This window comes from Geotrypetes seraphini, chromosome 14, assembly GCF_902459505.1.
Source record: "Geotrypetes seraphini chromosome 14, aGeoSer1.1, whole genome shotgun sequence".
Lineage (NCBI taxonomy): Eukaryota > Metazoa > Chordata > Amphibia > Gymnophiona > Dermophiidae > Geotrypetes > Geotrypetes seraphini.
Window position 1 is genome coordinate 24,966,289 of NC_047097.1, and position 25,873 is coordinate 24,992,161.

General features: G+C 42.5%; 1 protein-coding gene across 4 annotated transcripts in view; it reads left to right on the forward strand.

Annotated features, from left to right (window-relative positions):
• SH3GL3 (SH3 domain containing GRB2 like 3, endophilin A3) overlaps window positions 1–25,873 on the forward strand; it is a 166,962-nt gene that overhangs the window by 39,243 nt on the left and 101,846 nt on the right. For 3 of the 4 annotated variants that reach the window (XR_004536985.1, XM_033920595.1, XM_033920594.1), the window contains exon 1: window positions 12,198–12,329. The exons of the other annotated variant lie outside the window; for it this stretch is intronic. Coding sequence is in view for 2 of the 3 variants with exons in the window: in XM_033920595.1 (XP_033776486.1) it covers window positions 12,285–12,329 (45 nt within the window). In the remaining variant the exon portion in view is untranslated. Of the gene's footprint in view, window positions 1–12,197; window positions 12,330–25,873 lie in introns of those variants that run through there. 4 annotated transcript variants of the gene reach the window in all.

Consider the following 25,873-nt stretch of genomic DNA (forward strand, 5'->3'; position numbering starts at 1 on the left):
ATGTTACTTATCTACCTGGAATTTTTAGAGTGAAATGGTGTTAGTCCACTTTTCAAGGTACAGAAATAAAACAAAAACATAAAAGAAATGAGGTGTAACCTTTTTTTATTGAACTGACTTACGCTGGGTTTTGCTAAATGGCGGTAGAAGTTTCTACCAGAGGCTGGTGAGGTATATGCTCCAACATTTCTATGAGTGTCACCATTTAGTAAAAAGAGCCCTTAATGCATTAATGATTAATGTTTGAAGAAGGGGTTACCTTTGAATCATAAAATGTATTATGGAAGTTTACAAGTTTATTTATAATTTGATATACCACAAAACATTCTAAGCGGTGTAGAACAAGAAATATATAAAATTTAAAATTACTGGGGTAACAAAACTTAAGACGCAAACAACAACAGAACATATAGAATTTCTAGGAAATTATGTAAAAAATACACAAATTAATGAAATATGTTTTAAGTGCTCTGATGATAGTTTTTAAGTATTTGCATTGCATATTACCGGTAATGTAATCAAATATGCAATTTCTTGATTGCATGGTTCTAGGGGATTTACAATAAGTGTAGAAATCCATACATTAATAAGGGGATTATACAAATCAAATTTCTATAAAAACATATCAGAAAATTGTGTACTGAACAGATATACATTAATTACTGTCATAAAAAAGTCTTTCAACATATTACTAAAACCCATATAGCTTGATTCAACTCTAACCTGCCAGGGTAAACTATTCCAAATAGAAACGGCATGATGAAATATTATACTGAATTGTTTTTTGGACCTTTTGAAGAGAGAAACTTCAATAAACAGTTGTCATTAATCCTGGTAAAGAAAAAATACAAATGATTTCTATAGCACTACTAGACATACATAGCACTACTAGACATACTCAGCACTGTACATCAAAACACAGAACATAAGAATTGCCGCTGCTGGGTTAGACCAGACCTAGCAGTCTGCTCCTGCGGCAGCCCTTAGGTCAAAGACCAGTGCCCTAACTGAGTCTAGCCTTACTTGCGTACGTTCTGGTTCAGCAGGAACTTGTCTAACTTTGTCTTGAATCCCTGGAGGATATTTTGTCTTGATTTCCTGGAGGGTGTTTTGTCTTGATTCCTTGGAGGGTGTTTTCCCTTATAACAGTCTCCGGAAGAGTGTTCCAGTTTTCTACCACTCTCTTCCTTATGTTTGTACGGAATCTATCCCCTTTTAACTTTAGAGAGTGCCCTGCTCAAAAGAGCTTACAATCTAGTCGAGATAGACAAACTGGACAAGAAGGTGCATCAACACACTGTTTCAGGTGGGGGAATTACAGAAGGATTGATATGTCAGATATTGGTGCTTAGTAGGTGGGCTGGAGTTTGGAATTGAAAGCATCTTCAAAGAAGTGAGCTTTACTGCCAGAGATGGAGCTTGACTTACTGAGTCATGAAGTTTGTTCCAGGCATATGGTGCAGCAAAGTAGAAGGGACAGAGTCTTGGCTATAGAGGAGAAGTTTACAGATAAAGAGACTTCTCCGAGGAGCCCAGGAGGAGTGTGGAGAGAGAGGAGAGATACTTAGCAGGCAGATAGAAAAACTAAAAACTGACAAATCCCCGGGTCCGGATGGAATCCATCCAAGGGTTCTGAAGGAATTAAAGGAGGAGATAGCGGAACTACTGCAGCAAATTTGCAACCTATCCCTGAAAACAGGGTGATCCCGGAGGATTGGAAGATAGCCAACATTATTCCCATCTTTAAAAAGGGATCAAGAGGTGACCCGGGAAACTACAGACCGGTGTGTCTGACCTCGGTTCCGGGGAAAATGGGTGGAAGCACTGATAAAGAAAACATCGATGAACATTTTGAAAGAAACAAACTTCTGATAACCAGCCAACATGGTTTCTGCAAGGGGAGATAGTGCCTAACTAACTTATTGCACTTCTTCAAAGGAATTAACAAACGGATGGACAGAGGAGACCCCATAGACATCATATACCTAGATTTCCAAAAAGCCTTTGACAAGGTGCCTCATGAACGTCTACTCTGAAAACTGAAGAACCATGGGGTGGAAGGAGACATACATAGTTGGATCAGAAACTGGTTGGTGGGTAGGAAACAGAGGGTAGGAGTGAAGGGCCATTACTCAGACTGGAGGAGGGTCACGAGTGGTGTTTTGCAGGGCTCGGTGCTCGGGCCGCTGCTATTTAATATATTCATAAATGATCTAGAAACAGGAACGAAGTGTGAGATAATAAAATTTGCGGATGACACCAAATTATTTAGTGGAGATCGGACTAAAGAGGACTGCGAAGAATTGCAAAGGGACTTGAACAAACTAGGGGAATGGGCGACGAGATGGCAGATGAAGTTCAACGTTGAGAAATGTAAAGTATTACATGTGGGAAGCAGAAACCCGAGGTACAACTATACGATGGGAGGGATGTTATTGAATGAGAGTACCTAAGAAAGGGACTTGGGGTAATGGTGGCCATGACAATGAAGCTGACGGCACAGTGCGCAGCGGCCACTAAGAGAGCGAATAGAATGCTACGTATAATCAAGAAGGGTATTACAACCAGAACGAAAGAAGTTATCCTGCTGTTGTATCTGGCGATGGTGCTTCCACATCTGGAGTACTGCGTCCAATATTGGTCGCCATACCTTAAGAAGGATATGGCGTTACTCGAGAGGGTTCAGAGGAGAGCGACACGTCTGATAAAAGGGATGGAAAACCTTTCATAAGCTGAGAGAATGAAGAAACTGGGTCTCTTTTCCCTGGAGAAGAGGAGACTTAGAGGGGATATGATAGAGACTTGTAAGATCATGAGGAGCATAGAGAGAGTAGAGAGGGACAGATTCTTCAAACTTTCAAAAAAATAAAAGAACAAGAGGGCATTCGGAAAAGTTGAAAGGGGACAGATTCAAAACGAATGCTAGGAAGTTCTTCTTTACCCAACGTGTGGTGGACAGCTGGAATGTGCTTCCAGAGGACGTAATAGGGCAGAGTACGGTACTGGAGTTCAAGAAAGGATTGGACAGTTTCCTGCTGGAAAAGGGGATAGAGGGGTATAGATAGAGGATTACTGCACAGGTCCTGGACCTGTTGGGCCGCCGCATGAGCGGACTGCTGGGCACAATGGACCTCAGGTCTGACCCAGCGGAGGCATTGTTTATGTTCTTATGCAAAGCGAATACACATGTAGGTCAGTAAGAGGAGATTGAATTAAATCTGAGGAATCTACCTGTAACATATGAAAGAGTAAACAAGCCACTTTAAATTTGACTTTTTAAAATTTTTTTATTGGTATCCAATATCTCCTTATTTACCATACATGAACGCAAACCTTTTGTGCCTCAATTATCAATTTATATGACTTATTTACCCATATTTATTTATTTAAAATATTTATATCCTGAAAATCCTACAATGCTAAGCGAGTTTGAAAAGTACATACATAATCAAAAAACAAGACAATCACAAAAAGTACAAAATCTATATGACAAAAACTAAAACCCCCCCCACAAAAACAACAAATTTAAAACATCATAAAAACTGGATAATTTATTTATTTATTTTTTTTTTTTTTTAGGAGGGGCGGAGCTTGGCAAAGATGGCAACTTGAAGTTGCAATGGTCTCTTTGAACATTTCCTATTTCGCCAATGGTGAAAAGAAAATTGAAACTCCGGGTTTACCCGGAGGAGTATTTACTGCAGACTGGGCCGATGATTCTTTTGTGCAGCATGGCCCATGAGCGCAGCAACTGGATGACTAAACCTCAGCAGGAGGGAACGCGCAAGCTGAGGCATGGGAGCTCTTTCTCGAGGGTGGCAGCTTGTCTCTGGAGGAACGGAGTCCTCCAGCTTGTCCTGTGGCATCAGGAGCAGTAGGCATAGGGGAGGAGCAGTCGACGCCGAATATGGTTCGGGACGCCCTCTTACCTGTCTGGCAGGGCGGAGGATCTGGCTCTTAGAGGAGGCAGGAGGAGTGTGCTATGCCAGCAATGCAGCCGGATGGAAGAAAGAAGCAGACAAAAGCTGTTTAGAGTATTTCTTCTGCAAACGCAAGTACTATTGCTTTATCAGGGGGTGCCAGAACTGAGTTTTTGCCCCTACGTAAACCTGAAGTCTTTAATATGGAGTCAATTTGGGAGGCTATTTCCAGTCTTCAAATCTCGCTGGGAAGCCAGATACAGCAACTTTCCCAATGCTGCACTGTAGTACTTTCTGAAAGTTTGGATTTGAAGAATAAAGTTTCAGTTTTGGAAAACAAATCAGAAGACTATGACACCAGAATAAAATCCTTAGAAATGCAAGCACTAACTTGGGTTAAAGATAGTGCAAGTCTTCATTCTAAGCAAGAAATGGTGGAAAACTCCATTAGGAGATGTAACCTGCAGATCATTAACTTTCCAAAATTGTTTTCCATGCCTGCAATAGCTATGTTTTAAGTGTTATCTAAATGAAGTTCTGAAACTTCATTTAGAGTCCTCTTACCCACCTCTCTTTAAAATATATTATTTACCTAGGAGAGTTAAGTCTCAAAATCCCAACCAGCAGAATTTATCTGCTGATAGTTTGGATTTGTTTAATTTCCTGGAGAGGTCAGAAGCTGAGACCCATGTTTCAGCTACTTTATTGATACAGTTTGCTATTGATTCTGATAGGGAATGGATGTTAAAATTGGTTTTTATTTTGGTTTATTTTAAAATATAAGGATGTTCCTTTTTTGTCAAATATTATAGGAATGTATCCAGATGTTTCACGTCCGACCCAGAAGAGAAAAAAAACAGTTTCTTATTTTTGAGACCGTGGGTGATTCAGTTAGGGGCAACCTTTGTTCTGAGATACTCCTGTAAGTGCATTTTGGTATATAAAGAGAACAGATGTTTTCTATGAGCCGCAGCCGTTATCTATATTTATATCATCCCTGGATAATAAGTAATTATTTACTCTACTTCTAAATCTGTTCAGAGAGGAATTGTTCAAGGGCAGTGGGCCCTCCCTCTGGGTTTCCTTGTTATTTAATTTGCGGGTTTATTTCAGCGAATTTCAGCTCCATCTCCATTAGATAGTGGGCTAACTATACTGTGTAATGTAAATTTTACCTTTGTATCATGATTTGGAATGTCATTAATGGAGATATTTTGTTTTACATGGTATTTTTTCTTGTGTTTTGATATTGTCAAAAATTATAAAATCAATAAATAAAGAATAATAAAAAAAAAGCAGATCATACAACTAAAAAAGGTATTCAATTAAACCTACCACAGGCAAATTTATAACCTCATAAGACTGTTTTCACACCTTTCCTGAATTGAGTCAAAAGTAGGAGCCTTAAGTCCAAAGGAAGAGCATTCCAGCACACCAGACTCTGTATGGAAAACATACCCCCTCTTCTATTAAACTGCGTTAGCAGTTTTTAGCGCAGAGAGCCATGCTGAATGCTAGCGCAGTTTATAGAAGAGACCCATAGTTTTACGAGTTACAAATAGCTTCACAAAGGTCAAAGATGACACATTAGTTTCACTTCTCATTCACAGGTTTTCAACATAATATTGTCATAGTAATATTGAAAATGTGGAAACGAAAAACAGAGCTTCAAGCTTTACATCATTTGATGGGATCAGGCAGTGATGTAGATTAACTACCAGCTCTCAGGGATCATTAGATATGGGTTGTATTTCTATTTACTACTATGTATGTATGTATTTGAGACAAAAAGAACAAAACAAAACTGCAGAAAAATGTACAAGGTGCAGGAATTTATTCAATAAAAGTCATATACAGTGGTGCCTCACACAACGAACTTAATCCGTTCCAGGAGCAAGTTTGTTATGTGAAACGTTCGTTGTGTGAAACGCGTTTTCCCATAAGAATACATGTAAAACAAAATAATTCGTTCTGCAGCCCTGTTTTCCCATAAGAATAAATGTAAAACAAAATAATTCGTTCTGCAGCCCTACATTTCCCTCCCTCCACCTCACCTTATATGCAGAGTTTGCCAGCTTTCTTTTTCACCCAGCCGCACGCTTTCAAAAAGCTGTGCACGCGCAGCTGCTGAAGTTGATCAATGTTCTCCTCTCCTGCAACTTCCGGTTTCCAGTTGCGTCAGAGGAGAAGATTGAACAACAGAGCATGCGCGCATGTGCTGCTCTTTGAAAGTGTGTGGCTGGCCGAAAAAGAAAGCCGGAAAACTCGGCATCTAAGGTAAGGTGGAGGGAGATGATGGAACACTGCATTCAGACAGGAGGGTGCTGCTGTTCCCGGCTCACATTAGGAAGCGGCGAGAGTAGTTCCGCCCCCCCCCCCCCGGGCCCCTCGGGCGACTTCGTTGTGTGAAACGAAGTTCGTTATAGGGAGCAAGACAAAAAGTTCGTTATGCGCAGCGTTCGCTGTACGAGGCGTCCGTTATGCGAGGCACCACTGTATACATATATAACATACATAACCAAATATATAAAATAAACTGGTCCTTGTTCTCGTGTGTACCGGACCCGACATGGCCTGTGTTTCAAAAAACACTTCTTCCTCAGGGGTCCCAGATGTATGGTACGTAGAGTTAAAAAAAAACAAACCCAAATTGGATGAAAATAAACAAAATCTCAAACGGAACAGTCGTGAAAAACTCCTGTCAAAAGCACTGCACTAAGAAACACTGTATTTGAGAACCATCAGTGGTCAAGACAAACAAAACTACAGTACTGATGAACTGGTCAATGACCTATCAACTGGATTACTTGCTCAGCGGCACAAAGCAAATCCAAAATTCAGTGGTCCTGTCACTGTCTTAGTGAGGGTGAGAGGCGCACAGGGCGATGGCACCTCTCCCCCGCCCTCTTCTCCACCCTCCACCCCATCCGCTCTTCCCTGCTCCCTCCTGCCACGCACTTGCCCCTTCCCCTCCCCTTCCCTCTTTAACCTCCCCTCTACCTCTTTAACGTTCTTGGCGTGAGCAGCAACCCCAACCTCGTGCCAGCATCAGCTCTTCCTCTGACATCACTTCCTAGGTGCAAGTCCAGAGGAAGGGCCGATGCTGGCACAAGCAGCAGGTTGGAGTTAAAGAAGTACGAGGGAAGGGGTGCACATGTGCCCCTTCCGCCAGACCTAGGGCATGTGTCTCTTCAGTTCAGATAGCTAGCAAAGAAGTCAACCACGGGGAGGTGGGTGGATTACGAGAATATCTGCCTGCTGTCCCTGGATAACACCTGTTACGGTAAGTAACTGCTTTATCCCAGGACAAGCAGGCAGTATAGTCTCTACATGTGGGAGACCTCCAAGCTAACCAGAATGGGATGGAGGGAGAGTTGGCAATTTAGGATAACAGATTTTGCCAGCGTTTTTAGCGCGCGCTAACCCCCCCGCGCTACACGGAAAATACTAACACAAGCTCTACGGAGGCGTTAGTGTGTAGTGCGCGCTAGCGCACCTTCGTAAAAGAAACCCTAAGAAATTGGATGCCTCATTTTTGCTAGCTTACCCTTGTAAGTGTCATTAAATATTTGAGTTAAATTTTTTTTTTCTGCACGAACATCTATGATCTTTTTTGGACATTAAGAAGTTATCCAGTGGTGTGGTTAGAAACATAGAATAAAGTACTGAGGGATCAGCCGCTAAAGCCTTTTGTTTAATTCATGAAGATCTTGTTTAATTCATATTATACTTTGTTATTCTCTTTAATTTCTGGATGCCCCCCCCAAACAATAAATAATTTGGGGGGGGGTCTAAGGAAGAATCTAAGTTATCATTGTTGTTTCTTTTATTTTTCCTGGGATTTGTTTCAATGTTAGATATGATTCTGTATTTCTTTAACAAGTAGTTGTACTTGTAATATATGTATAATTGAATAAAAATAAATAAAAAGTATTATCCCAGGACAAGCAGGCAGCATATTCTCAACATGTGGGGGTAATGTCACTGACTGAGCTTCAAGCTTGCGATTGGTCCGCGCATGCGTGCGTGCCCCTCCCGCCCAACCTAGGGCATGCGTTTCCTCAGCGTGGCCTCAGTTTTCTGTTTTCCGCGGAGCCAGAAGCACCGCTCCCTTGATTGCATGATATCGTTGTCCCTCTTGCACCGTGGCTTTTTGGTTAGTTTCAGTTGAGTCGCTGTGCCAGTGTCTTTCTTTTCCTTTCTTCTTATGTCCCGGCCTCGTTCCGGTTTAAAAACTGTACTAAATGCAACTGGGTTATCTTCATCACCGACCCTCATCGTTGGTGTGTGGAGTGCCTGGGTGCAGAACACCGCGCTGAGTCATGTCCCCGTTGTGCGACTTTGCAACTGCGGGCTCTTCGTAGGAGGGTGGCCAAGATTCTCCAACTCTTTGGCCCCATGGATCCTGCGGGACAGGCGTCAAGCTCGGCCTCTGTGCCCTCTTTGGGTGCCTCAGCCTCGAAGTCCCTGTCAGCCTCGAAGGCTCCAGCTGCTCCAGCCTCGGGTAAGTCTCCTCTTTCCTCCTCAGGTGTGCCGGCAAAGAAGTCTACCTCGAAGTCTCATGTCAGCGCCGCCTCATTGGCGTCTTTGAGATATCACTCTAAGCGTGCCTCCTCACGTAGGGAATACTCTTCCTCGAGGTCGCCCCCGAAGGAGCGCACTGCTGCACCTAAGACCCAGCCTCCTTTGGTCTCGGTGCCTAGGTTCGAGGACATGCTTAAGGCTATACTTACCACACAGCTTTCCTCGGTGGTGAGCCAACTGGTCCCGATTTTGACGCCTCTGGCCTCGGTCTCGACCCAGTCTCGGTCTGACCAGCCTGAGCGTCCCCTCGTATCTTGAGGCCATGCCCGCAAGACTCACTGGGTTCCCTCGAGTGATTCTTCATCCCCCGAGTCATCTGCGACTTTTCGGGGGACCCGGCCAGGGGGCTGTTTTTCCCCCGCTACTATGTCGAGGCTTGCCCCTCCTAAAAAGCCCCAGTCTTCTCTGCCCCTTCTGGGCAGGTCTCCGACCGCGAAACCTTCCAGGCACACGCTTGTCCTCGAGTTGGACTCTAGTGTATGTTCCCCATCGAGGCGGCTGCCAGCCTCTAAGGGGTCTTGTTCGAAACCGGTGGAGGAATTTTCCTTTGCCCCGTCTTCTCCGAGGCTTCGCCAGATGTTTCCTCGGACCCCAGGGTCTTCCCCAGTCCATCTTGCACGGGGTAGTTCCTTGACACCCCCCAGACACTTTAGTCGAGCCTCTTGGGTCTCCCATTCGCGGGACTCCGAGGCCCCGGCTTACTATTCGAGGGAAATTTTTCCCTCTTTCTCGGCTGCCCCCAGATCTCGCTCGGGGTATCCTCAGGAGGATGAATCTTCTTCTCGAAACTCCTCCTTTACTCGTTTCATCTCTGACATGGGTAGGGCCTTGAACCTGGACCTCCAGTCTGAGTCCTGTTATACCCAGGAATTCCTGGCAGAAATGGGTGTTGCTCATCAGCCCCATGAGGCACTGCACTTGCCTTTGCACCAGGTTCTCTGGCAAACAATTCTCCGGAACCTGCCTCGGCCTCATCAGGAGGCCCTTGTTTGTTTATGCCAGAGGGTGGCCCATCTGTCCTTGGCCCCGGCTTGGCTCCTGACGGTCCTCCTTGGTCACATGGCCTCTACGGTTCACGTGACTCCTTTTGCCATACTTCACCTCCGTATTCCCCAATGGACTCTTATGTCCCAATGGAACCAGGATCGAGACCCTGTCTCTCGACTCATTGTCGTGACTCCTTTGTTCAAGAAGTCTCTCCGTTGGTGAATGCTCTCTTCCAATCTTTCCAGAGGATTTTTGTTTCATGCCCCCCCCCCCCCCTCTGCAGAAGGTCCTCATGACGGATTCGTTGACCTATGCTTGGGGGGCTCATCTGAATGGTCTTCGCACTCAGGGTCTTTGGTCCAGTGCCGACTGTCCTTGTCACATCAATCTGCTGGAGCTTTGAGTGATTTTCCTCGCCCTGAAGGCTTTTTGTCACCTGCTTTGTGACCAAGTGGTACTGATCCGCGCGGACAACCAGGTTGCCATGTATTGTATCAACAAACAAGGGGGCACGGGGCCCCTGTCCCTGTGCCAGGAGGTGATGCGGCTCTGGGATTGGGCCATCCGCCGCAACATATTCCTTCGAGCGGTCTACATTCAGGTCCAGCACAATTGTCTGGCGGACCGGTTGAGTCATCTTCTGCAGTCTCACGAGTAGTCCATCCATTCCTTGACCCTGCATCAGGTGTTTGCTTGTTGGGGGACTCCGGACGTCGATCTGTTCACGTCCCCCCTCAATCACAATTTGCCCCACTTCTGCTCCAGGGTTTACACCCCTCTCATGCTCGAGGCGGATGCTTGTCTGCTGGACTGGACAAACCTGTTTCTGTATGCGTTCCCTCCATTCCCTCATTCTGAAGACTCTTGTCAGGCTCAAGTCCATGAGTGCCACCATGATTCTGATAGCTCCTCGGTGGCCCTGACAACCGTGGTTCTCCCTTCTGTTGCAACTCAGTTCCAGGGAGCCTCTTCTTCTGCCTGTTTTTCCTTCTTTGCTTACGCAGAGTCAAGGTTCTCTACTTCATCCCAACCTTCAGTCTCTGCACTTGACGGCTTGGTTCCTTGAGACTTAATGCCCTCGTTCCAGTTCACACAGCCTGTGCTGGACGTCCTGGAGGTATCTCGGAAGGAGTCCACTCGCCAATGTTACCATCAGAAGTGGACCCGCTTTTCTTCCTGGTGTGCTACTCGACAGCAGGAGCCGCTGTCCGCCTCCTTATCTGCTGTCTTGGACTATCTGGTACACTTGTCTGGCGCTGGACTCAAGTCCTCTTTGGTTCGAGTCCACCTTAGTGCCATTGCTGCTTTTCATCAGCCGTTTGACGGGAAGCCTATCTCTGTTCATCCTGTGGTTTCCCGCTTCAGGAAGGGCCTTTTCCATGTTCATCTGCCCCTTAAACCTCCTGTGGTTTGGGATCTTAACATGGTCCTTACTTGCTTGATGAAACTCCCGTTCAAGCCGCTAGCGCGGTCTCACTTGAAGTTTCTTATTTGGAAGGTTGTTTCTTATTGCTCTCACTTCTGCCCGTCTGGTCAGTGAGCTTCAAGCCTTGGTAGCGGATCCACCTTTCACTGTCTTCCATCATGATAAGGTGGTTCTCCGTACCCATCCTAAGTTCTTGCCTAAGGTTGTTTCTGAGTTTCGCATCAACCAATCCATTGTTCTTCCTGTGTTTTTTCTGAAGCCCCATTCTTATCCTGGAGAAGTGGCTCTGCATTCTCTTGACTGTAAGCGTGTGCTGGCCTTCTACTTGAAGCACACTGCTCCTCATCGTTCTGCTCCCCAGCCGTTCCTCTCTTTCGATCCTAATTGCTTGGGTTGCTCTGTTTCTAAGTGGACCATTTCTAGCTTGTATCTCTTTCTGTTACGCTCAGGTTGATCTCTCCCTGCCATGTCGAGTCACGGGCCACAAGATCAGAGCGATGGTGGCTTCTGTTGCTTTCCTTCGCTCTACTTGGTTCTCGGTTCATATGTTTACCTCGTACTACTGTCTGGATACTTTCTCCAGGCGTGATGGCCATTTTGGCCAGTCCGTTTTGCAAAATCTGTTCTCCTAAATTGCCAACTCTCCCTCCATCCCATTCTGGTTAGCTTAGAGGTCTCTCACATGTTGAGAATATGCTGCCTGCTTGTCCTTGGATAAAGCACAGTTACTTACCGTAACAGGTGTTATCCAGGCACAGCAGGCAGATATTCTTGCAACTCACCCACCTCCCCGTGGTTGGCTTCTTTGCTAGCTATCTGAACTAAGGCTACGCTGAGGAGATGCATGCCCTAGTTTGGGCGGGAGGGGCACACGCGCATGCCAATCGCAAGCTTGAAGGTCTTCAAGCAAGTCTGCGAAAACGTCTGCTAGGGGGCTCTGTCGGTGACTGCTGACTGCTGCCTGCTGTCCCTGGACAACACCTGTTATGGTAAGTAACTGTGCTTTCTCAGTTTTGGAGGCTTGCTAGTGGTCCACGTTTTCAGGCTCTACTTAAGGAACAGGCATGAGAGAGATGTGCCTAAAATGAAGGTAGCCTGTAAATCTCTTAACCCATAGGAAAGCCAAGTAGAGGTGGGGCGGAGGCGTGTCCTGGCCTGCCACACCCCCTTCTTTCAACTCTCGGAATTCTATCCTCATCTGCATATTCGGGACCAACGGCCAATGGAATGCCGTGGGCGCTGACGTCACCTCTGGTCCGGCGCTAGCTCCGTCGGGCGGGGTCTCTTTTTACCGATTTCTTTCTCTCCGCTTCGTGCCCGTCGTTCGTCTCTCGCCTCGGGGGGGAGGCGGGTCCGCGGGAGCCACGATGTCGGTGGCGGGGCTGAAGAAGCAGTTTCACAAGGCCAGCCAGGTAAGAGCCGCCGAGCTGCAGCGCTCTGTTTTCTTTTGAGGCTGCAGCTGAATAACGGCTTTTAGGGACTTCCCCGGGTCTGGTGGGGCGACGGGGGCTTTGGGCCCTGGGCCGAGCGGTGCATGCTCCTGCAGAGACCAAACTGGCCTTTGGAAACTTTCATTCAGCGAGGGGGGATTTCTTGTCCTAGGCGACAGGTGGGGATGGTTTGGCTGCAGGATGTGCATTGACGCTCCTGCAGTTTAGCATCCAGTATATTTATTTGCTTTACTGTGTTTATTTCCTCTGTTTGCTATAGCACTCCAAATCCCATGCACTTCCGAGCTCTTTGCAAGTCAGAGGAAATGCATTTTCTATTCCCAATAACATAACTCTCCAAACAGATTTTCTTAAAGATTATTTCTTATTCCCGTGTGTGAATTATGATCTTGTTCTAGTGACTACCACGTGAATAGCTTTGCCTATTTTGACACGATATTTTATGGTGAAAAAAAATATCCCAACGATTTTTTGGCAACAGTAGCAAACACTTTCTTGTTAACTTTAACGTTAGTTATAATGATGATATGCAGTTTTTATTTAATAAAGAGTCGCATACTCGTGAAACCAATTACTTTGTAATTCCTTCTGAAAGGCTGCATAAACTAATAATGGTACTGCTTTCATCTTTTCGTTGAGGGGTTGGTGTGGCTGTGGGTGTTGTTCTGTTTAACACTGGGTGGTTTAAACTTGGGGTTAGTTGCTCCAAACCTACTTTAGTAAAGCTTTACCTCCTTCCTGCATTACTTCAGGAAAAGACATACTGGGACTCTTTTGTTGTCTCCAGCAAGAGCCATCTGCCCTTCTCCAAGTTCAAATGGTAACAGCAGGATGCTCCTAAACTATTTTCCAACCTATGTCTCACCGAGTTGGTTTTATGAATTTTGTACTTAACAAAATCTTGTAATTTTAATTTGGATATTAGTTTGATTTACTTCTTATACATGTTGAGTTAACTCTATAAACTACCATTTAAGCACTGATTGTGCATGTAACTCATTAGAATAATCGTGTATATGTGTGCACATACGAGAGCAAATGTTAATTTTCCACCTGTTATTTGGTAAATGCTTATAATATTACCTAATGTGTATTTTACAAGTGGGCATACAGATAGGAGACTAGGGCATGGGTAGGACTCATACTTCACACATGTAGCTTATAGAATACAGCCTTGTCTATTTGCAATTAACATCAGCATTTTATAAAGGAAAGAAGGTGCCTATGTTCCTCTATAAAATAGGTCCCTACCAGGCACCCTCTGGCTGCTTATTTATAGGTGCACAGTTGTAGAATTGCTTCCCATAGGGCCTGTCATTTTGTTGACTTGTACAATCCATTTCCCGCATATGATGAGGGACAGGTGAAGATTCAACAACTCCAGTGTGTTTATCATTTTCTTGGCACATCCTGGGAGTGGGGGAGGCATCTTGAGTGATAAGTTGAATACTGCCAGCAACATACCTTCTATTATCCCCATTAGAGAATGGCACAGGGACAAATGTCCTTGTCCCATCCCTCTAAGCTCTGCCTGAATTGTATATTATAGACGTCGCTGGGAAAAGATTATAGGTAAAACTTATTGTGATAAGGAATGGTTTAAAATATTGCGTTCTCTTTTATATGGTACTATAGCCAGCAATATGATAGAGAATGGATACAAGATGTTTTTTTGTTGATACTATACACTAGCACGATTGCGAGCTATGTATGGGAATGGATCGGATAAATGTTGGAGAGGATATATAGAAGTAGGCACCTTCAAACATATCTGGTGGTATTGTAGTAAAGCACAGATCTATTGGGATAAAGTAATTTCCTTCATTGAGGAAGTATTAGGCATTTCGATCCCTAAGACCATGGAATGCTGTCTCTTGAATAAGGGCCGGACGCCTTGCTCTTAAACCTCAGAAATGGATACATTTGATAATGACAGCAGGTCGACTTGTCCTGGCGTCTGCCTGGAAACAGTTAGATTTACCAGAGTTGCGAGTATTATTGGCTAAAGTTCAATACATACAACAGATATCTAAATTAACTGCTCTTCAGAGAAATCAGTTACTGAATTAGCACCATTTGGAGTGCTTATGAAATTTGGATTAACTCCCAAAATGATAGTCCTAATTGATATATAATCTTCTGCCCACATCTTATGAATCCCCTGCACATGTCTTTTCACCGGGGTTGAGAGGGGGGGAAGTAGGGATAGGAGGGATGAGATATTAGGCATCATAGACCTTTTAAAATTTTTTTAGCACTTGTCATGAAATAAGATATAAAATGAGTCAATGCATTGTTTTGTACACAACTGTATAAGTTAGATGTTTTTAATTGCATTATTTTTCAATAAAAAAAGGCAAGTTCCTGCTGAATCAGAACGTATGCAGGTATAGCTAATCTCAGTTAAGGCACTGGTCTTTGACCTGAGGGCCACCGCGTGAGCGGACTGCTGGGCACGATGGACCACTAGTTTGACCCAGCAGTGGCAATTCTTATGTTCTAAATCCGAGAACTCCCATTTTGCCTTGCGCTTTGATAAGTCTCTTGTGAGAGTTCTTAGATGTACAGTACCACTTTTCTTTTTTCTGTTACTGACCTGCCTTAGCTACAGCCACTCCACCCTAGTCTGTCTGATCTCAGAAGTTAAATGAGATCAAGCATAGCTACAACTTGGACAGCAGATTGTATTCTTAATTGTTCTGAATTTCTTTAGCCTTCTACTATCTGGCAGCCAATGACTAAATACTATTTCAATATGACTATCTTTGGGCTTGTGTCTAAGTTCTAGCAATTTCTGAGTACTGGAGAGCTCAACCCAAAGGGAAACATTTTTATAGGTGTATATGTACAACCTAGGCTAAGAAGCCCTGGATGTGATCCCTGCTGCGGTATCATCTGGCCATAATGGCAATAGGAAAATTGGCGTGTTTTAGTGTTTCTTAAAATAGCTGTTTTTTGGGATAATTTGTTTTTTGTTTTGCATCAGAGTTGTATTATCAATATTTCAGCTAAAACCTAAAATCAGAAACCCTAATTATTTGTTGATGTGGGTTTGCGGTCAGAAATAATGTAAAAAGGGTTTGATTTTCATGGAACAGGTCCCAAGGTATCAACACTTCCAGTTTTTTTATTTGAACTCCTTTGAAACTGTTAGCTGTAGTGTTATTTCTCAAAGCTCCTTACTAATTATAAATCTCTGCATTAGACAAAGGGTTCATTAGATTATATTACCTCTTGGCTCTTATAGTCTTCAAATAATAATAATAACTATTTTTATATACCACAATACCACAAACAGTTCAATGTGGTTTACAAAGGAAGAGACTGTATACAGACAACGATATTACAAAGGCTTCCAAGATTGCATCAGCATAATAAGATTCAGACAAACAATCTGGATAACAAATTAAGAAGATTGGGAAAATACATGAATATTCATTTAACCACAGTTAGTTTAAACTTCAGAATATAAATAACAGATTCAATTGTGATTAACAAAAGGAAAAAAATACTATAACATCTGAAAATATACATTAAACTGCGATAAGCTTCAAGATGTGAACAAAGATTCATGAAACAATACTGTCTCATTTGTAGAGTATTTATATAGTTATTTTTCTTTGTAATGTAGGCCCATTCATGCTAAAGATTCAGGACTTGCAGATAGGAAGAAAATATTCACACTCATTTGATTAGTTTCTTTGAATATTAATGAAAGGATGTTTGCACCTTCAAATGAGCCTAAATTTGAGCATGACATCCAGTTGTTAATTAATTCTGTTAATTGAAAATATTTTGGAACAAAACTCAAACTACAATACAGGATAGTTTATTTTACAAAGGAACGTGTCCCATGACTTGTCAGTCATAGATACTTGGTGAAATGCATTGCATGAAACCAGTATGTTCTAAGGATAACTTTTACCAAAACCATTCCTGGTCTTCAGTAGCATACTGAAATTGAATTCTCATATGTCCGTTCATTTTTTTTTCTAGAAGCACAATGCACACAGCTTGACTTGTTTTTCAAATTATACCCTTGAAGAATGAGTGGGCTTAGTAAAGTTCAACTGGTAGCTGTTACCTCTCCTTCCATAGATGTTAAAGTGATTTCTCAGCAAGGGCTGAATCATGCCTAGGGTTTTCGAAGTATTTAAAGAATCACTAGAATTTTTTGCTAACTCAAAATATCAGCTAGGTTGAAATGCTTTCTTGGAGGTGTATTGAGTTTAAAATAACATGTAATATAAACAGAAGGACAAAGGAAAATCTTGAATTCAACATTATTTTGTCTAAAATGTAGGGTTTTGCAAATACTATGGCAAATTTGATTGCCAGCAGCATTCCAACCCCTACAGATCTTGCAACAGATGCTATATGCTCTCATAGTGACTTTCTCAAAGGCTCAGCAGAAAAGGTTTAATCTTTATTAAGCTTTTTAAAAATGTATATTTTACAGTAGTTATGCTTCAGTCAGAATCAGAAGCAATTTTGGGTGGAGTTGGTAAAAGTATACATACCAGCTCCAGCTTCAAAATAAAAACTTACAACATTATATATGGTAAACATTTTCATTTTATACTTTTATAGATATAACTAGAGATAACTGTTGTCCTGTGTCTAAAGTACAGATAAATATAGCTCTGGCCACCTTGCTGGGCAGACTGGATGGACCATACAGGTCTTTTTGCTGTTATTTTCTGTGTTATTATATTACTTGATATTTCTAACAAGAAAAAAAATATTTTTTTCTTAAAATAAGCCTTCAAAATAGTATCTCATCTACCTTGAGAACAAAAGGTAAGCAAAAGCATAGCACACTTAGTAAAAGCTCCAATGCTCACAGGAATTCTATGAGTGTGGGAGCTTTTACCGCAGCTTGATAAAAAGGAGGGTTAGATCCAATATAATCAAAGGCCGCACACCCTGTATATTCTTGGGAATTTTCTTTGATGGTAAGCAATACAAATTAGGAATATATATCTATTCTACACTGAGGTACTGATAAAGCTTTCTTAATTATGAAAAGAGTCTCTGGAAAGGGTTATGAAACACAGGTAAAATTTAGTATTTAATGATTATTTGACGTAATAATTTAAAGCAACAAAAATAAATCCAACCAGATCTGCAGAATAAACAGCGAAGCAGGGGAACAAACAAAAACTGCAGACAATGTACATGATGCAGGCAAAAATTTATTATCCCAAAATAAATTGCAGTAATATAAAAACCTCACGGTCCGTGTTTCGGACAAACACCTTCATCAGGGGTCCACGGTAAATAAGGTATAAAGTATACCGCAAAAAATGAAATAACAACAATTGCCTGTATATTAAATCTGCCGAAAGTGCTGCCAAAAATGAAGTCACGGACCGTGTTGGACCCGGTCCCTTGGTTGGTAATAAGGTTTTTATATTACTGCAATTTATTTTGGGATAATAAATTTTTGCCTGCATAGTGTACATTGTTTGCAGTTTTTGTTTGTTCTCCTGCTTCTTAATAATTTAAAGCATCATACTTCCTGAGAAGCAACAAACTATTTGTTTTAAAAGTATTTCCCTGTAATTTCATCAAGTGTCCGTACCCTAGTCTTTGTAATTTTTGACAGAGTGAAATTGATCCACTTGTACCCATTCTACTCCACTTGGGATTTTGTATTCTTTCCTCATACGAGAGGAGTTCAGGTCCAGCAGCACTCCTCAACCTCTCCCCCCTCACCCCCCCAAACTCCATCAGCATCATGTCTTTAAAACCTCTGCCCAAGATGACCTGTGCCTTTACCCTCCATGCATACACTCCTGCCCCACTGGCATCATGCTTACCCATTTGGTATTGGAAAAAAGCTGCCACTGCCAATTCTGTAGACTGATTCAGCATAAGACCTTGAACAAGGCCTGCTAGCTCCTGCCTTCTCCGAAAATCTTGGGGCAGGAGCGCATGCGCAGATGCTCAATGCCTCACACCACATCTGCATATAGCATTGGCAGCGGCAGCTTTTCTAAAACTGAATGGGTAAGCATGATGCCTGCAGGGCATGGAGGGCAACAGCACAGATCCTCTTGGAGTTGGGAGGATGGCGGGGGGTCATCGGGGGTTAAAGGGAGGACAGCAGCCTCGGCCATCGGGTGGTGGCTCAAATATAAACCCAGATCCTAATTTTTGGGCCAATTTCTTTTTTGGCCCAAAAATCTCTGTTTATATTCAAGTATATATTGTAATATATGTAGTAGTAGACCCTGTTCAGATAATTTTGAGGATTTGTAAACTGAATGATCTTTTGTTTTGCATTGTCTGCTGAAGAATGCAGCAAATCTGACAGAAATGAAGAGTAATTTTGTAATGTGGTACAGACTGGTGCGACTTGTCTTTTAGTTACTGGGTATCTTTCTTTTACATTATTTACATCTGAACAGAGGCTTTTTGTCTATCATAGAAACATTTCACTTAGTAACTGCAGACAATGAAACAAGTAATATACATTTTGTATAACTACTATATTAATGCGATTTCACATTAAATTAGCAATGGTTTAGGGTAAGATGTAGTGTTTTTTTTCTCCCATTGATATACTTTGGTAGCTTTTTTATTTTTTTATTCAGATAGTGAGTGTTTTAATAGGGGACCTTCTCACTGATATTGCATAAAGAGTGGAAAAGCTAATATGAACCTTATATAGGGGTCCTTTTACTAAAGTGCACTAACCAATTTAGTGAACACTAAGGGAAATTCTATAACCAGCACCTAAATTTAGGTGGCAGTAGGCACCCTGCCAGTGCCTAAGTAATTGCAAAATGCAGTCAGAAACAGCAGTGTTGAAGTACCTACCGATGCCTTAATAAAAGGCGGCTGAAATGGCCGCTGGAATCGCGGCTAGGTAGCCACTTTACGCCATGGAACTCAAAACAGGCATGGCCAGTGCCAGAAGTGGCCTTAGGCAGGCTAAAGCAGCTACACAGCTGCGAATCACACCAAGATAGGCGGCAGAAATGTAGTCCTGGAAAACCCTTGCCTACATTTCAGCTGCCTTTCTTTGCCGCTAGACCGCAGCAGATGCGATCGGCTGAGTGGCTGTGGCAGGGAGCCCCTGAACCCCACTGCAAGTCAACCAGCAAGAGAAATGCCACCCCCTTCTCCTCTACACGTAGGTACATCTGGTGGTCTGGTGCTGGGAAGCAGCAGCAGCGAATACATCTCTCCCCGCCCCCAGGTACCTTTTTAATGGGCAGTGGTCCAGCGCAGTCTCCTGCTGGATGGCTGTTTTTCTTCTTGCAGAGCAGTTCACAACGCAGGAGCGTGACCTTTGTGCTTCCTGCCTGGTCCCACGCTGCTCCGTGATTGAAAATGCCCTTCCAAGTTACCGTAAAACACCAGTATGTAGATGAAGAAAAATCAGAAATAGATGTATATTAACATATTGACACACATGGTCCCTCTCCACAAAAGCAGAAGTAAGGAAGAAGTAGGGTATTACAGGCCGGTAAGTCCGACTTCTGTGGTAAGCAAATTAAAGGAAACACTTTTAAAACAGAGAATGATCAAGTTTTTGGAATCCTGTGGATTACAGAACCGGAGGCAACATGGATTCACTAGAGGTAGGTCAAATCTGATCAATTTCTTTGACTAGGTGACCAGAGAATTGGATAGAGGATGTGCGCTACATATTTAGATTTTAGCAAAGCCTTTGACAGTGTTCAGCACAGACATCTAATAAACTGAGGGCTCTCAGGATGGGTTCCAAAGTGATGGGTTGAGTCAAGAACTGCCTCAAAAGTTCTGTTCTTGGGCCTGTTTTTTTTAACATTTTTATAAACGATATTGCTGCAGGGCTGTCGGGTATGATTTGCCTTTTTGCAGATGATACCAAAATCTGCAATAGAATAGACACTCAGGATGGTGTGAACAACATGAAGAAAGACCTGGCGAAGCTTGAAGAATGGTCTGAAATTTGGCAGCTAAAATTTAATGCTAAGAAATGCAAGGTCATGCATTTGGGCTGCAAAAACCCAAGGGGGTGAAGAACTTATGTGCACGACGGAAGAGCAGGACTTGGGTGTGACTGTATGTGATGATCTCAAGGTGGTCATACTGGTTGAAAAGGTGACGGCAAAAGCTAGAAGGATGCTAGGTTGCATAGGGAGAGGTATTGCCAGTAAGAAAAAGGAAGTATTGATGCCCCTGTATAAGACTTTGGGTGAGATCTCATTTAGAATATTGTGTACAATTTGGAGGCTGCACCTTCAAAAAGATTTAAAAAGGATGAGTTGGTCCAGAGGAAGGTTACTAAAATGGTGCGTGGTCTTCGTCACAAGGTGTATGGGAGACAGACTTAAAGATCTCAATCTGTATACTTTGGAGGAAAGATGGGAGATATGATAGAGATGTTTAAATACCTACGTGGCATAAATGCGCATGAGTCAAGTCTTTCATTTGAAAGGAAGCTCTGGAATGAGAAGGCATAGGATGAAGTTAAGAGGTGATAGGCTCAGGAATAATCTAAGGAAATATTTTTTTATAGAAAGGGTGGTAGATGCATGGAACAGTCTCCCAGAAAAAGTGGTGGAGGCAGAGACTGTGTCTGAACTCGAGAAGACATGGGATAGGCAGTGGGATCTCTTGAAGAGATATTGGTTACTGCAGATGGGCAGACTGGATGGGCCATTTGGCCTTTATCTGCCATCATGTTTCTATGTTTCTAACATCTGTCTTTATTTTCTTTAAATGAAAATAAGCTTAGAAAAACAGAGTGGCTCTGTAATCTGAACAGAAGCAGCAGTTCTTCAATTTGCTTCTCAAAAGCAAATATTTGGAATATTAGCCCTTTGAGTTAATATGTCAGCTTGTTGTGGTACAGTTTTGAAGATTTATATCGCTTTAGACAGCATCTGAAATTAAGTTTGCTATTTAGCTTGTCTATGAGCAGCACGAATTGGAATAGGGTAGCTAGCTTTATCTGGAAAACAGTACTGTAATACTTGGCACAAAGTGTTTCTGTGTATACAATATAATCTTTATTTGGCAAGCATTGCGGATGCCTTAGAGAAGAAACTTAAATGCAGCTGCCAAGCTCTCCTTTCAAAGATTTTAACTAAGTTAAAACAAAATGCAGAGCACAAATTCTTGTAGAGTGGGCTGGAGACTGATCGTCATGATATTGAGCAATAAAAAGAAAACATAACTTACAGGAAGAAAGTCAGGACTAAACAACTCTTAATTCTTTTTGGACACTGAAATGTGTAGCAGAGAGGTCAATTTGCAGCGGAACACCTGCCAAATAATTTGAAACATGCAACCTTATACATCTCAAATGACTGTATTCTGAAACGTTATTGCCCTAATTCTATATATGGCGCTCACATAATTTCTGCATGCAGTTTAACTGATATGTGCTAATTAGCACAGGTAATTTGGCACTAATACTCACTTGGCCACTGATTTGCATTCATTAAAATTTGTGCACACATCTTTAGGTGCTGGGATCCATGCATAAAGGCATGGCCATGAGAGGGGCACGGATAGACCAGGGGTGATTTTGCATGCAGTTTTACTGAATAATGGAGATTTACATCCAATTTAGGCACAAGAATTTATACCAGGTTTTAGTTGGTCTAAATTCTAGTACCAAATGCTATCCTAATAATGGTGCCCAACTCTGAATGTTGTTTATAGAATAGCACTTAGGCCAGATTCCATAAATGGCACCTATGTTAGATGTCACTAGATGTCCCGATTGCAGATGCCTAACTAAAATCAATTACAAACAGTCCAAAATACAGCCCTAAGACTAATATACTCGCTGAAAAAAATATGACCACATTACCTCAGCTTTCCAAGATTCACACTAGCTCCCAGTACAAGCACGCATACAACACAAATTCTACTGCACCCTATTCAAAGCCTTAAATGGAAATGGACCAAGCTATCTGAACAACCGCTTAATCTGGAAAAACACATCCAGACCAAGGAGAACTCAAGCACACTTTACCCACCCCCAATCAAAGGCATGCAAAGCAAAAAAATATGATGGTCTACTAGCCACTAGAGCAGCAAAAATAGATCACCACCTCTCAAATCTGCTGACCACGATGCCCAACTACAAAACATTTAGGAAAGAACTGAAAACCATACCATTCAAGAAATGGAGAGAAATCATAAATGAACAGACTACTACTTTAACTTTCTTACTTAAAGTTAACATGCTAAAGAAAGGTAGTCTCAGTCTGAGATTGCTCGGAAATTAGGCATCTCAGTTGCACCTTTCTAGGGTGACCAAAAATCAAAAAGAAATAATGAAACAATGGCAACACAATGATAATCCTGAATGAAAATGAAAAACACATTGGAAAAGCTACTGATGCATTGACAGTGGTTCACTAATTCATGTGGTCTTGACATTCCATTTAGTGGACCAGTTCTACAGAAGGAGGCCCAGGAATTGGCTAAAAAGTTAAACAAACCAGATTTCAAGGCAACAACTGGTTGGTTCTGTCATTGGAAGGCTCCCAGTGGCATTGTCTACAAGCGTTTGCACGGTGAGAAGAATGCTGATGAACTGGCTGCTGACCTCTAGATTTCTGAAGATCTGCCTTGTTACATAATTACAAACCCAATGATGTCTACAATTGTGACGAAACTGGGATTTATTACTGTGCAATGCCAGAAGGGACATTGGCATCTAGTACAGAGACAATCTTGGGCAGCAGAAAGATGAAGGATCAAATCACAGCATTGGTCTGTGCAAATATGTCAGGCACCGACAAGCGTAAACTGCTCGTCATTGGAAAAAGCAGATCACCAAGGTGTTTTGGGGAATCGGTGAATATCAACATACAATGCAAACAAGCGTGGATGATGTAAAATATTTTCATGAATGGCTAATTGCTTTTGACGGCGACATGAAGAGGCAGGACAGAAAGGTGGTAGTTGTTGCCAACTGTTCTGTTCATCCCAGTGATGCTGACAAAATTGTACAGCATATGAAACTGGTTTTCCAGCTTCCAAACAACATCGTGCATTCAACCATGTGACTGAGAGGGGATATGATAGAGACTTTTAAAATACCAAAAAGTTTTGACAAAATAGAGCAAGAAGCATCATTGACGTTGTCAAATGTGACTCGGACGAGAGGTCATAGACTGAAATTGAGGGGCGACAGGCCTAGGACTAATGTCAGAAAGTTCTGTTTTACACAGCGAGTGGTGGACGCTTGGAATGCTCTCCCGGAGGAGGTAGTGACGGAAACCTCCATTATGGGATTCAAGTGCAAGTTGGATGCACACCTCCTTGCAAATTACATTGAGGGATATGGGAAAATAAGGTCTTCATCAGGGAACACCTGGATTGGCCTCCGCGTGTGTGGGTCACCGGACTGGATGGACCAAAGGTCTGATTCGGTGAAGGCATTTCTTATGTTCTTATACAGAATTTGAAGGCCCACTACCATTGTCGTGTCCTGGAAAAAATCATAGCTGAAATTGACAGCAGTGAGGCTAATCTGAAGGCAAACAGGGCACTAGTCTTTGACCTGGGAGCCACTGCGGGAGTGGACTGCTGGGCACGATGGACCACTGGTCTGACCCAACAGCGGCAATTCTTATGTTCTTAACATTGTTTGATGCAGTTCACATGCTGCATCAGGCTTGGAAAAATGTGAACAACAATACACTCCAAATTTGCCAAAATTCCTACTGTAGAAAAAATACAAAAAGGCAACCTAGTCACATCAAGGTTTGTGTGGGGGGCGCTCAAGATGCCAAAATTGGCTCGCAACTAACAAACCAAAATGGGGTGAATATAATATAGGGTGCTCTCAGTGTGAACTCTCAGTGATAGGAGCGCAGCTCCGACACTTCACTTCTGGGTCAAGGCGGAAAGCCTCCACCCACACACCATCATTGAGCACCCTTAGTATGCTGAAATTAAAGGGACCTGAGTCCACTAAATCAAACAAATCAAACAATCAAAGTGAGTAAATCAAACTCAACACAAACAACCTGAGCAACCCCCAAACAAACCCTGCCAGCCAGACCCCCCAACTCACACAACAAAATCAAAAATCACCATGCAAAAATCAAATGAACACAATACTTATCTGAAACATTGGAAAAATGTGAAGCAGCAGACAGTTTTTAACTGCTTCCGCAAGGCTGGCTTTGTGGCATATCAGATAACACAGATGCCTGTGATCTCCGTGATTTACTGCCACCTTCGGTTGGTTAACTGTTGAGGAGTTCAAACAGTTCATCAAAATGGATGCAACAGCAGAGTGTCACGGCATGCAAACCGATGAGACGTGTTCATCACTACAGCTGGCTCAGCCTGGAGGATCAAATAATGAACTGGTGGCAATGCGGGGAGAGAGAAGAGCTACAGTGACACTGACAACAGCCCCCCTATACCACCATCAGCTCAGGTAATTAACATGCTAAAGACTCTGTGCCAGTGAATGGAAAGCATTAGCTGCCCAGATTTCTCAAAGTTCTATGCAGTAGAGAACTTTGTGCTGTCAAAGCTGTTAAGCATGCAAAAGCAGAAAAAAATCCAAGACTATTTTGCATCAAAGTAGAATAGAACATCAAAACACTAGATTTCAAGGAATGAGTACAAAATTTTCTGTTACAGTATGTACTACTTAATACTGTACAGTGTTTTATTTGTGTTAAACGGTAGCTATTTAGGAATAAGTTTTCTGTTGAAATGCAGTGTATTGCTATTCTACCATTAAGACTGGTCATTTTGTGATCTTTTGATTGTGATTTTTCAATTCACCACTGTATTTTGGCTGATCGCATTGTGAACTTTTGATTTTAACTTTTTAATAAATCTTATGAGACCATCATGTTCCACATTTGTATTGTTTTGGGCTTTCTGTACACTGCAGTATATAGTATGGTATAGTATAGGCCTATACACATACATTTCAATATATATTCTGTTTATTTGAATATCCTGGTTAATCACATAAGCAGATAAGTGCAAGGTGATGCATGTCAGTAACAAAAAATCATATGCACGAATACAGGATGTCCGGTGCTAGGAAAAGAGACTTGGGAGTACTTGTAGACAAGTCAACGAAACCATCCGCATAATGCGCGGCTGTGGCAAAAAGGACAAACAGAATGCTAGGAATGATTAAGAAGGAGATCACAAACGGATTTGAAAAGGTATGCCATTGTACTGGGCCATGGTACCCCCCCCCCCACCTGGAATACTGCGTCCAACACTGGTCACTGTACATGATAACAGACTTCTATATGCATATTTTTCTCATGCATATTCATGGTGGATATCCTTAAAACTTGATTGCTATTGGGTCTCCAGCATAGGTGGTGGCAATAATAATAATAACTTTATTCTTATATACCGCCAACAATCTTGCGACTTCTAGGCGGTTTACAATGAAGAGAAACTGTACAGACAGCGAATTACAGAGTATAGCATTGAACATCAAGTGATAGTAACAGGAGAGTTACAGGGTTGTGTATTACATGGTTTCACAATGAGTAGCA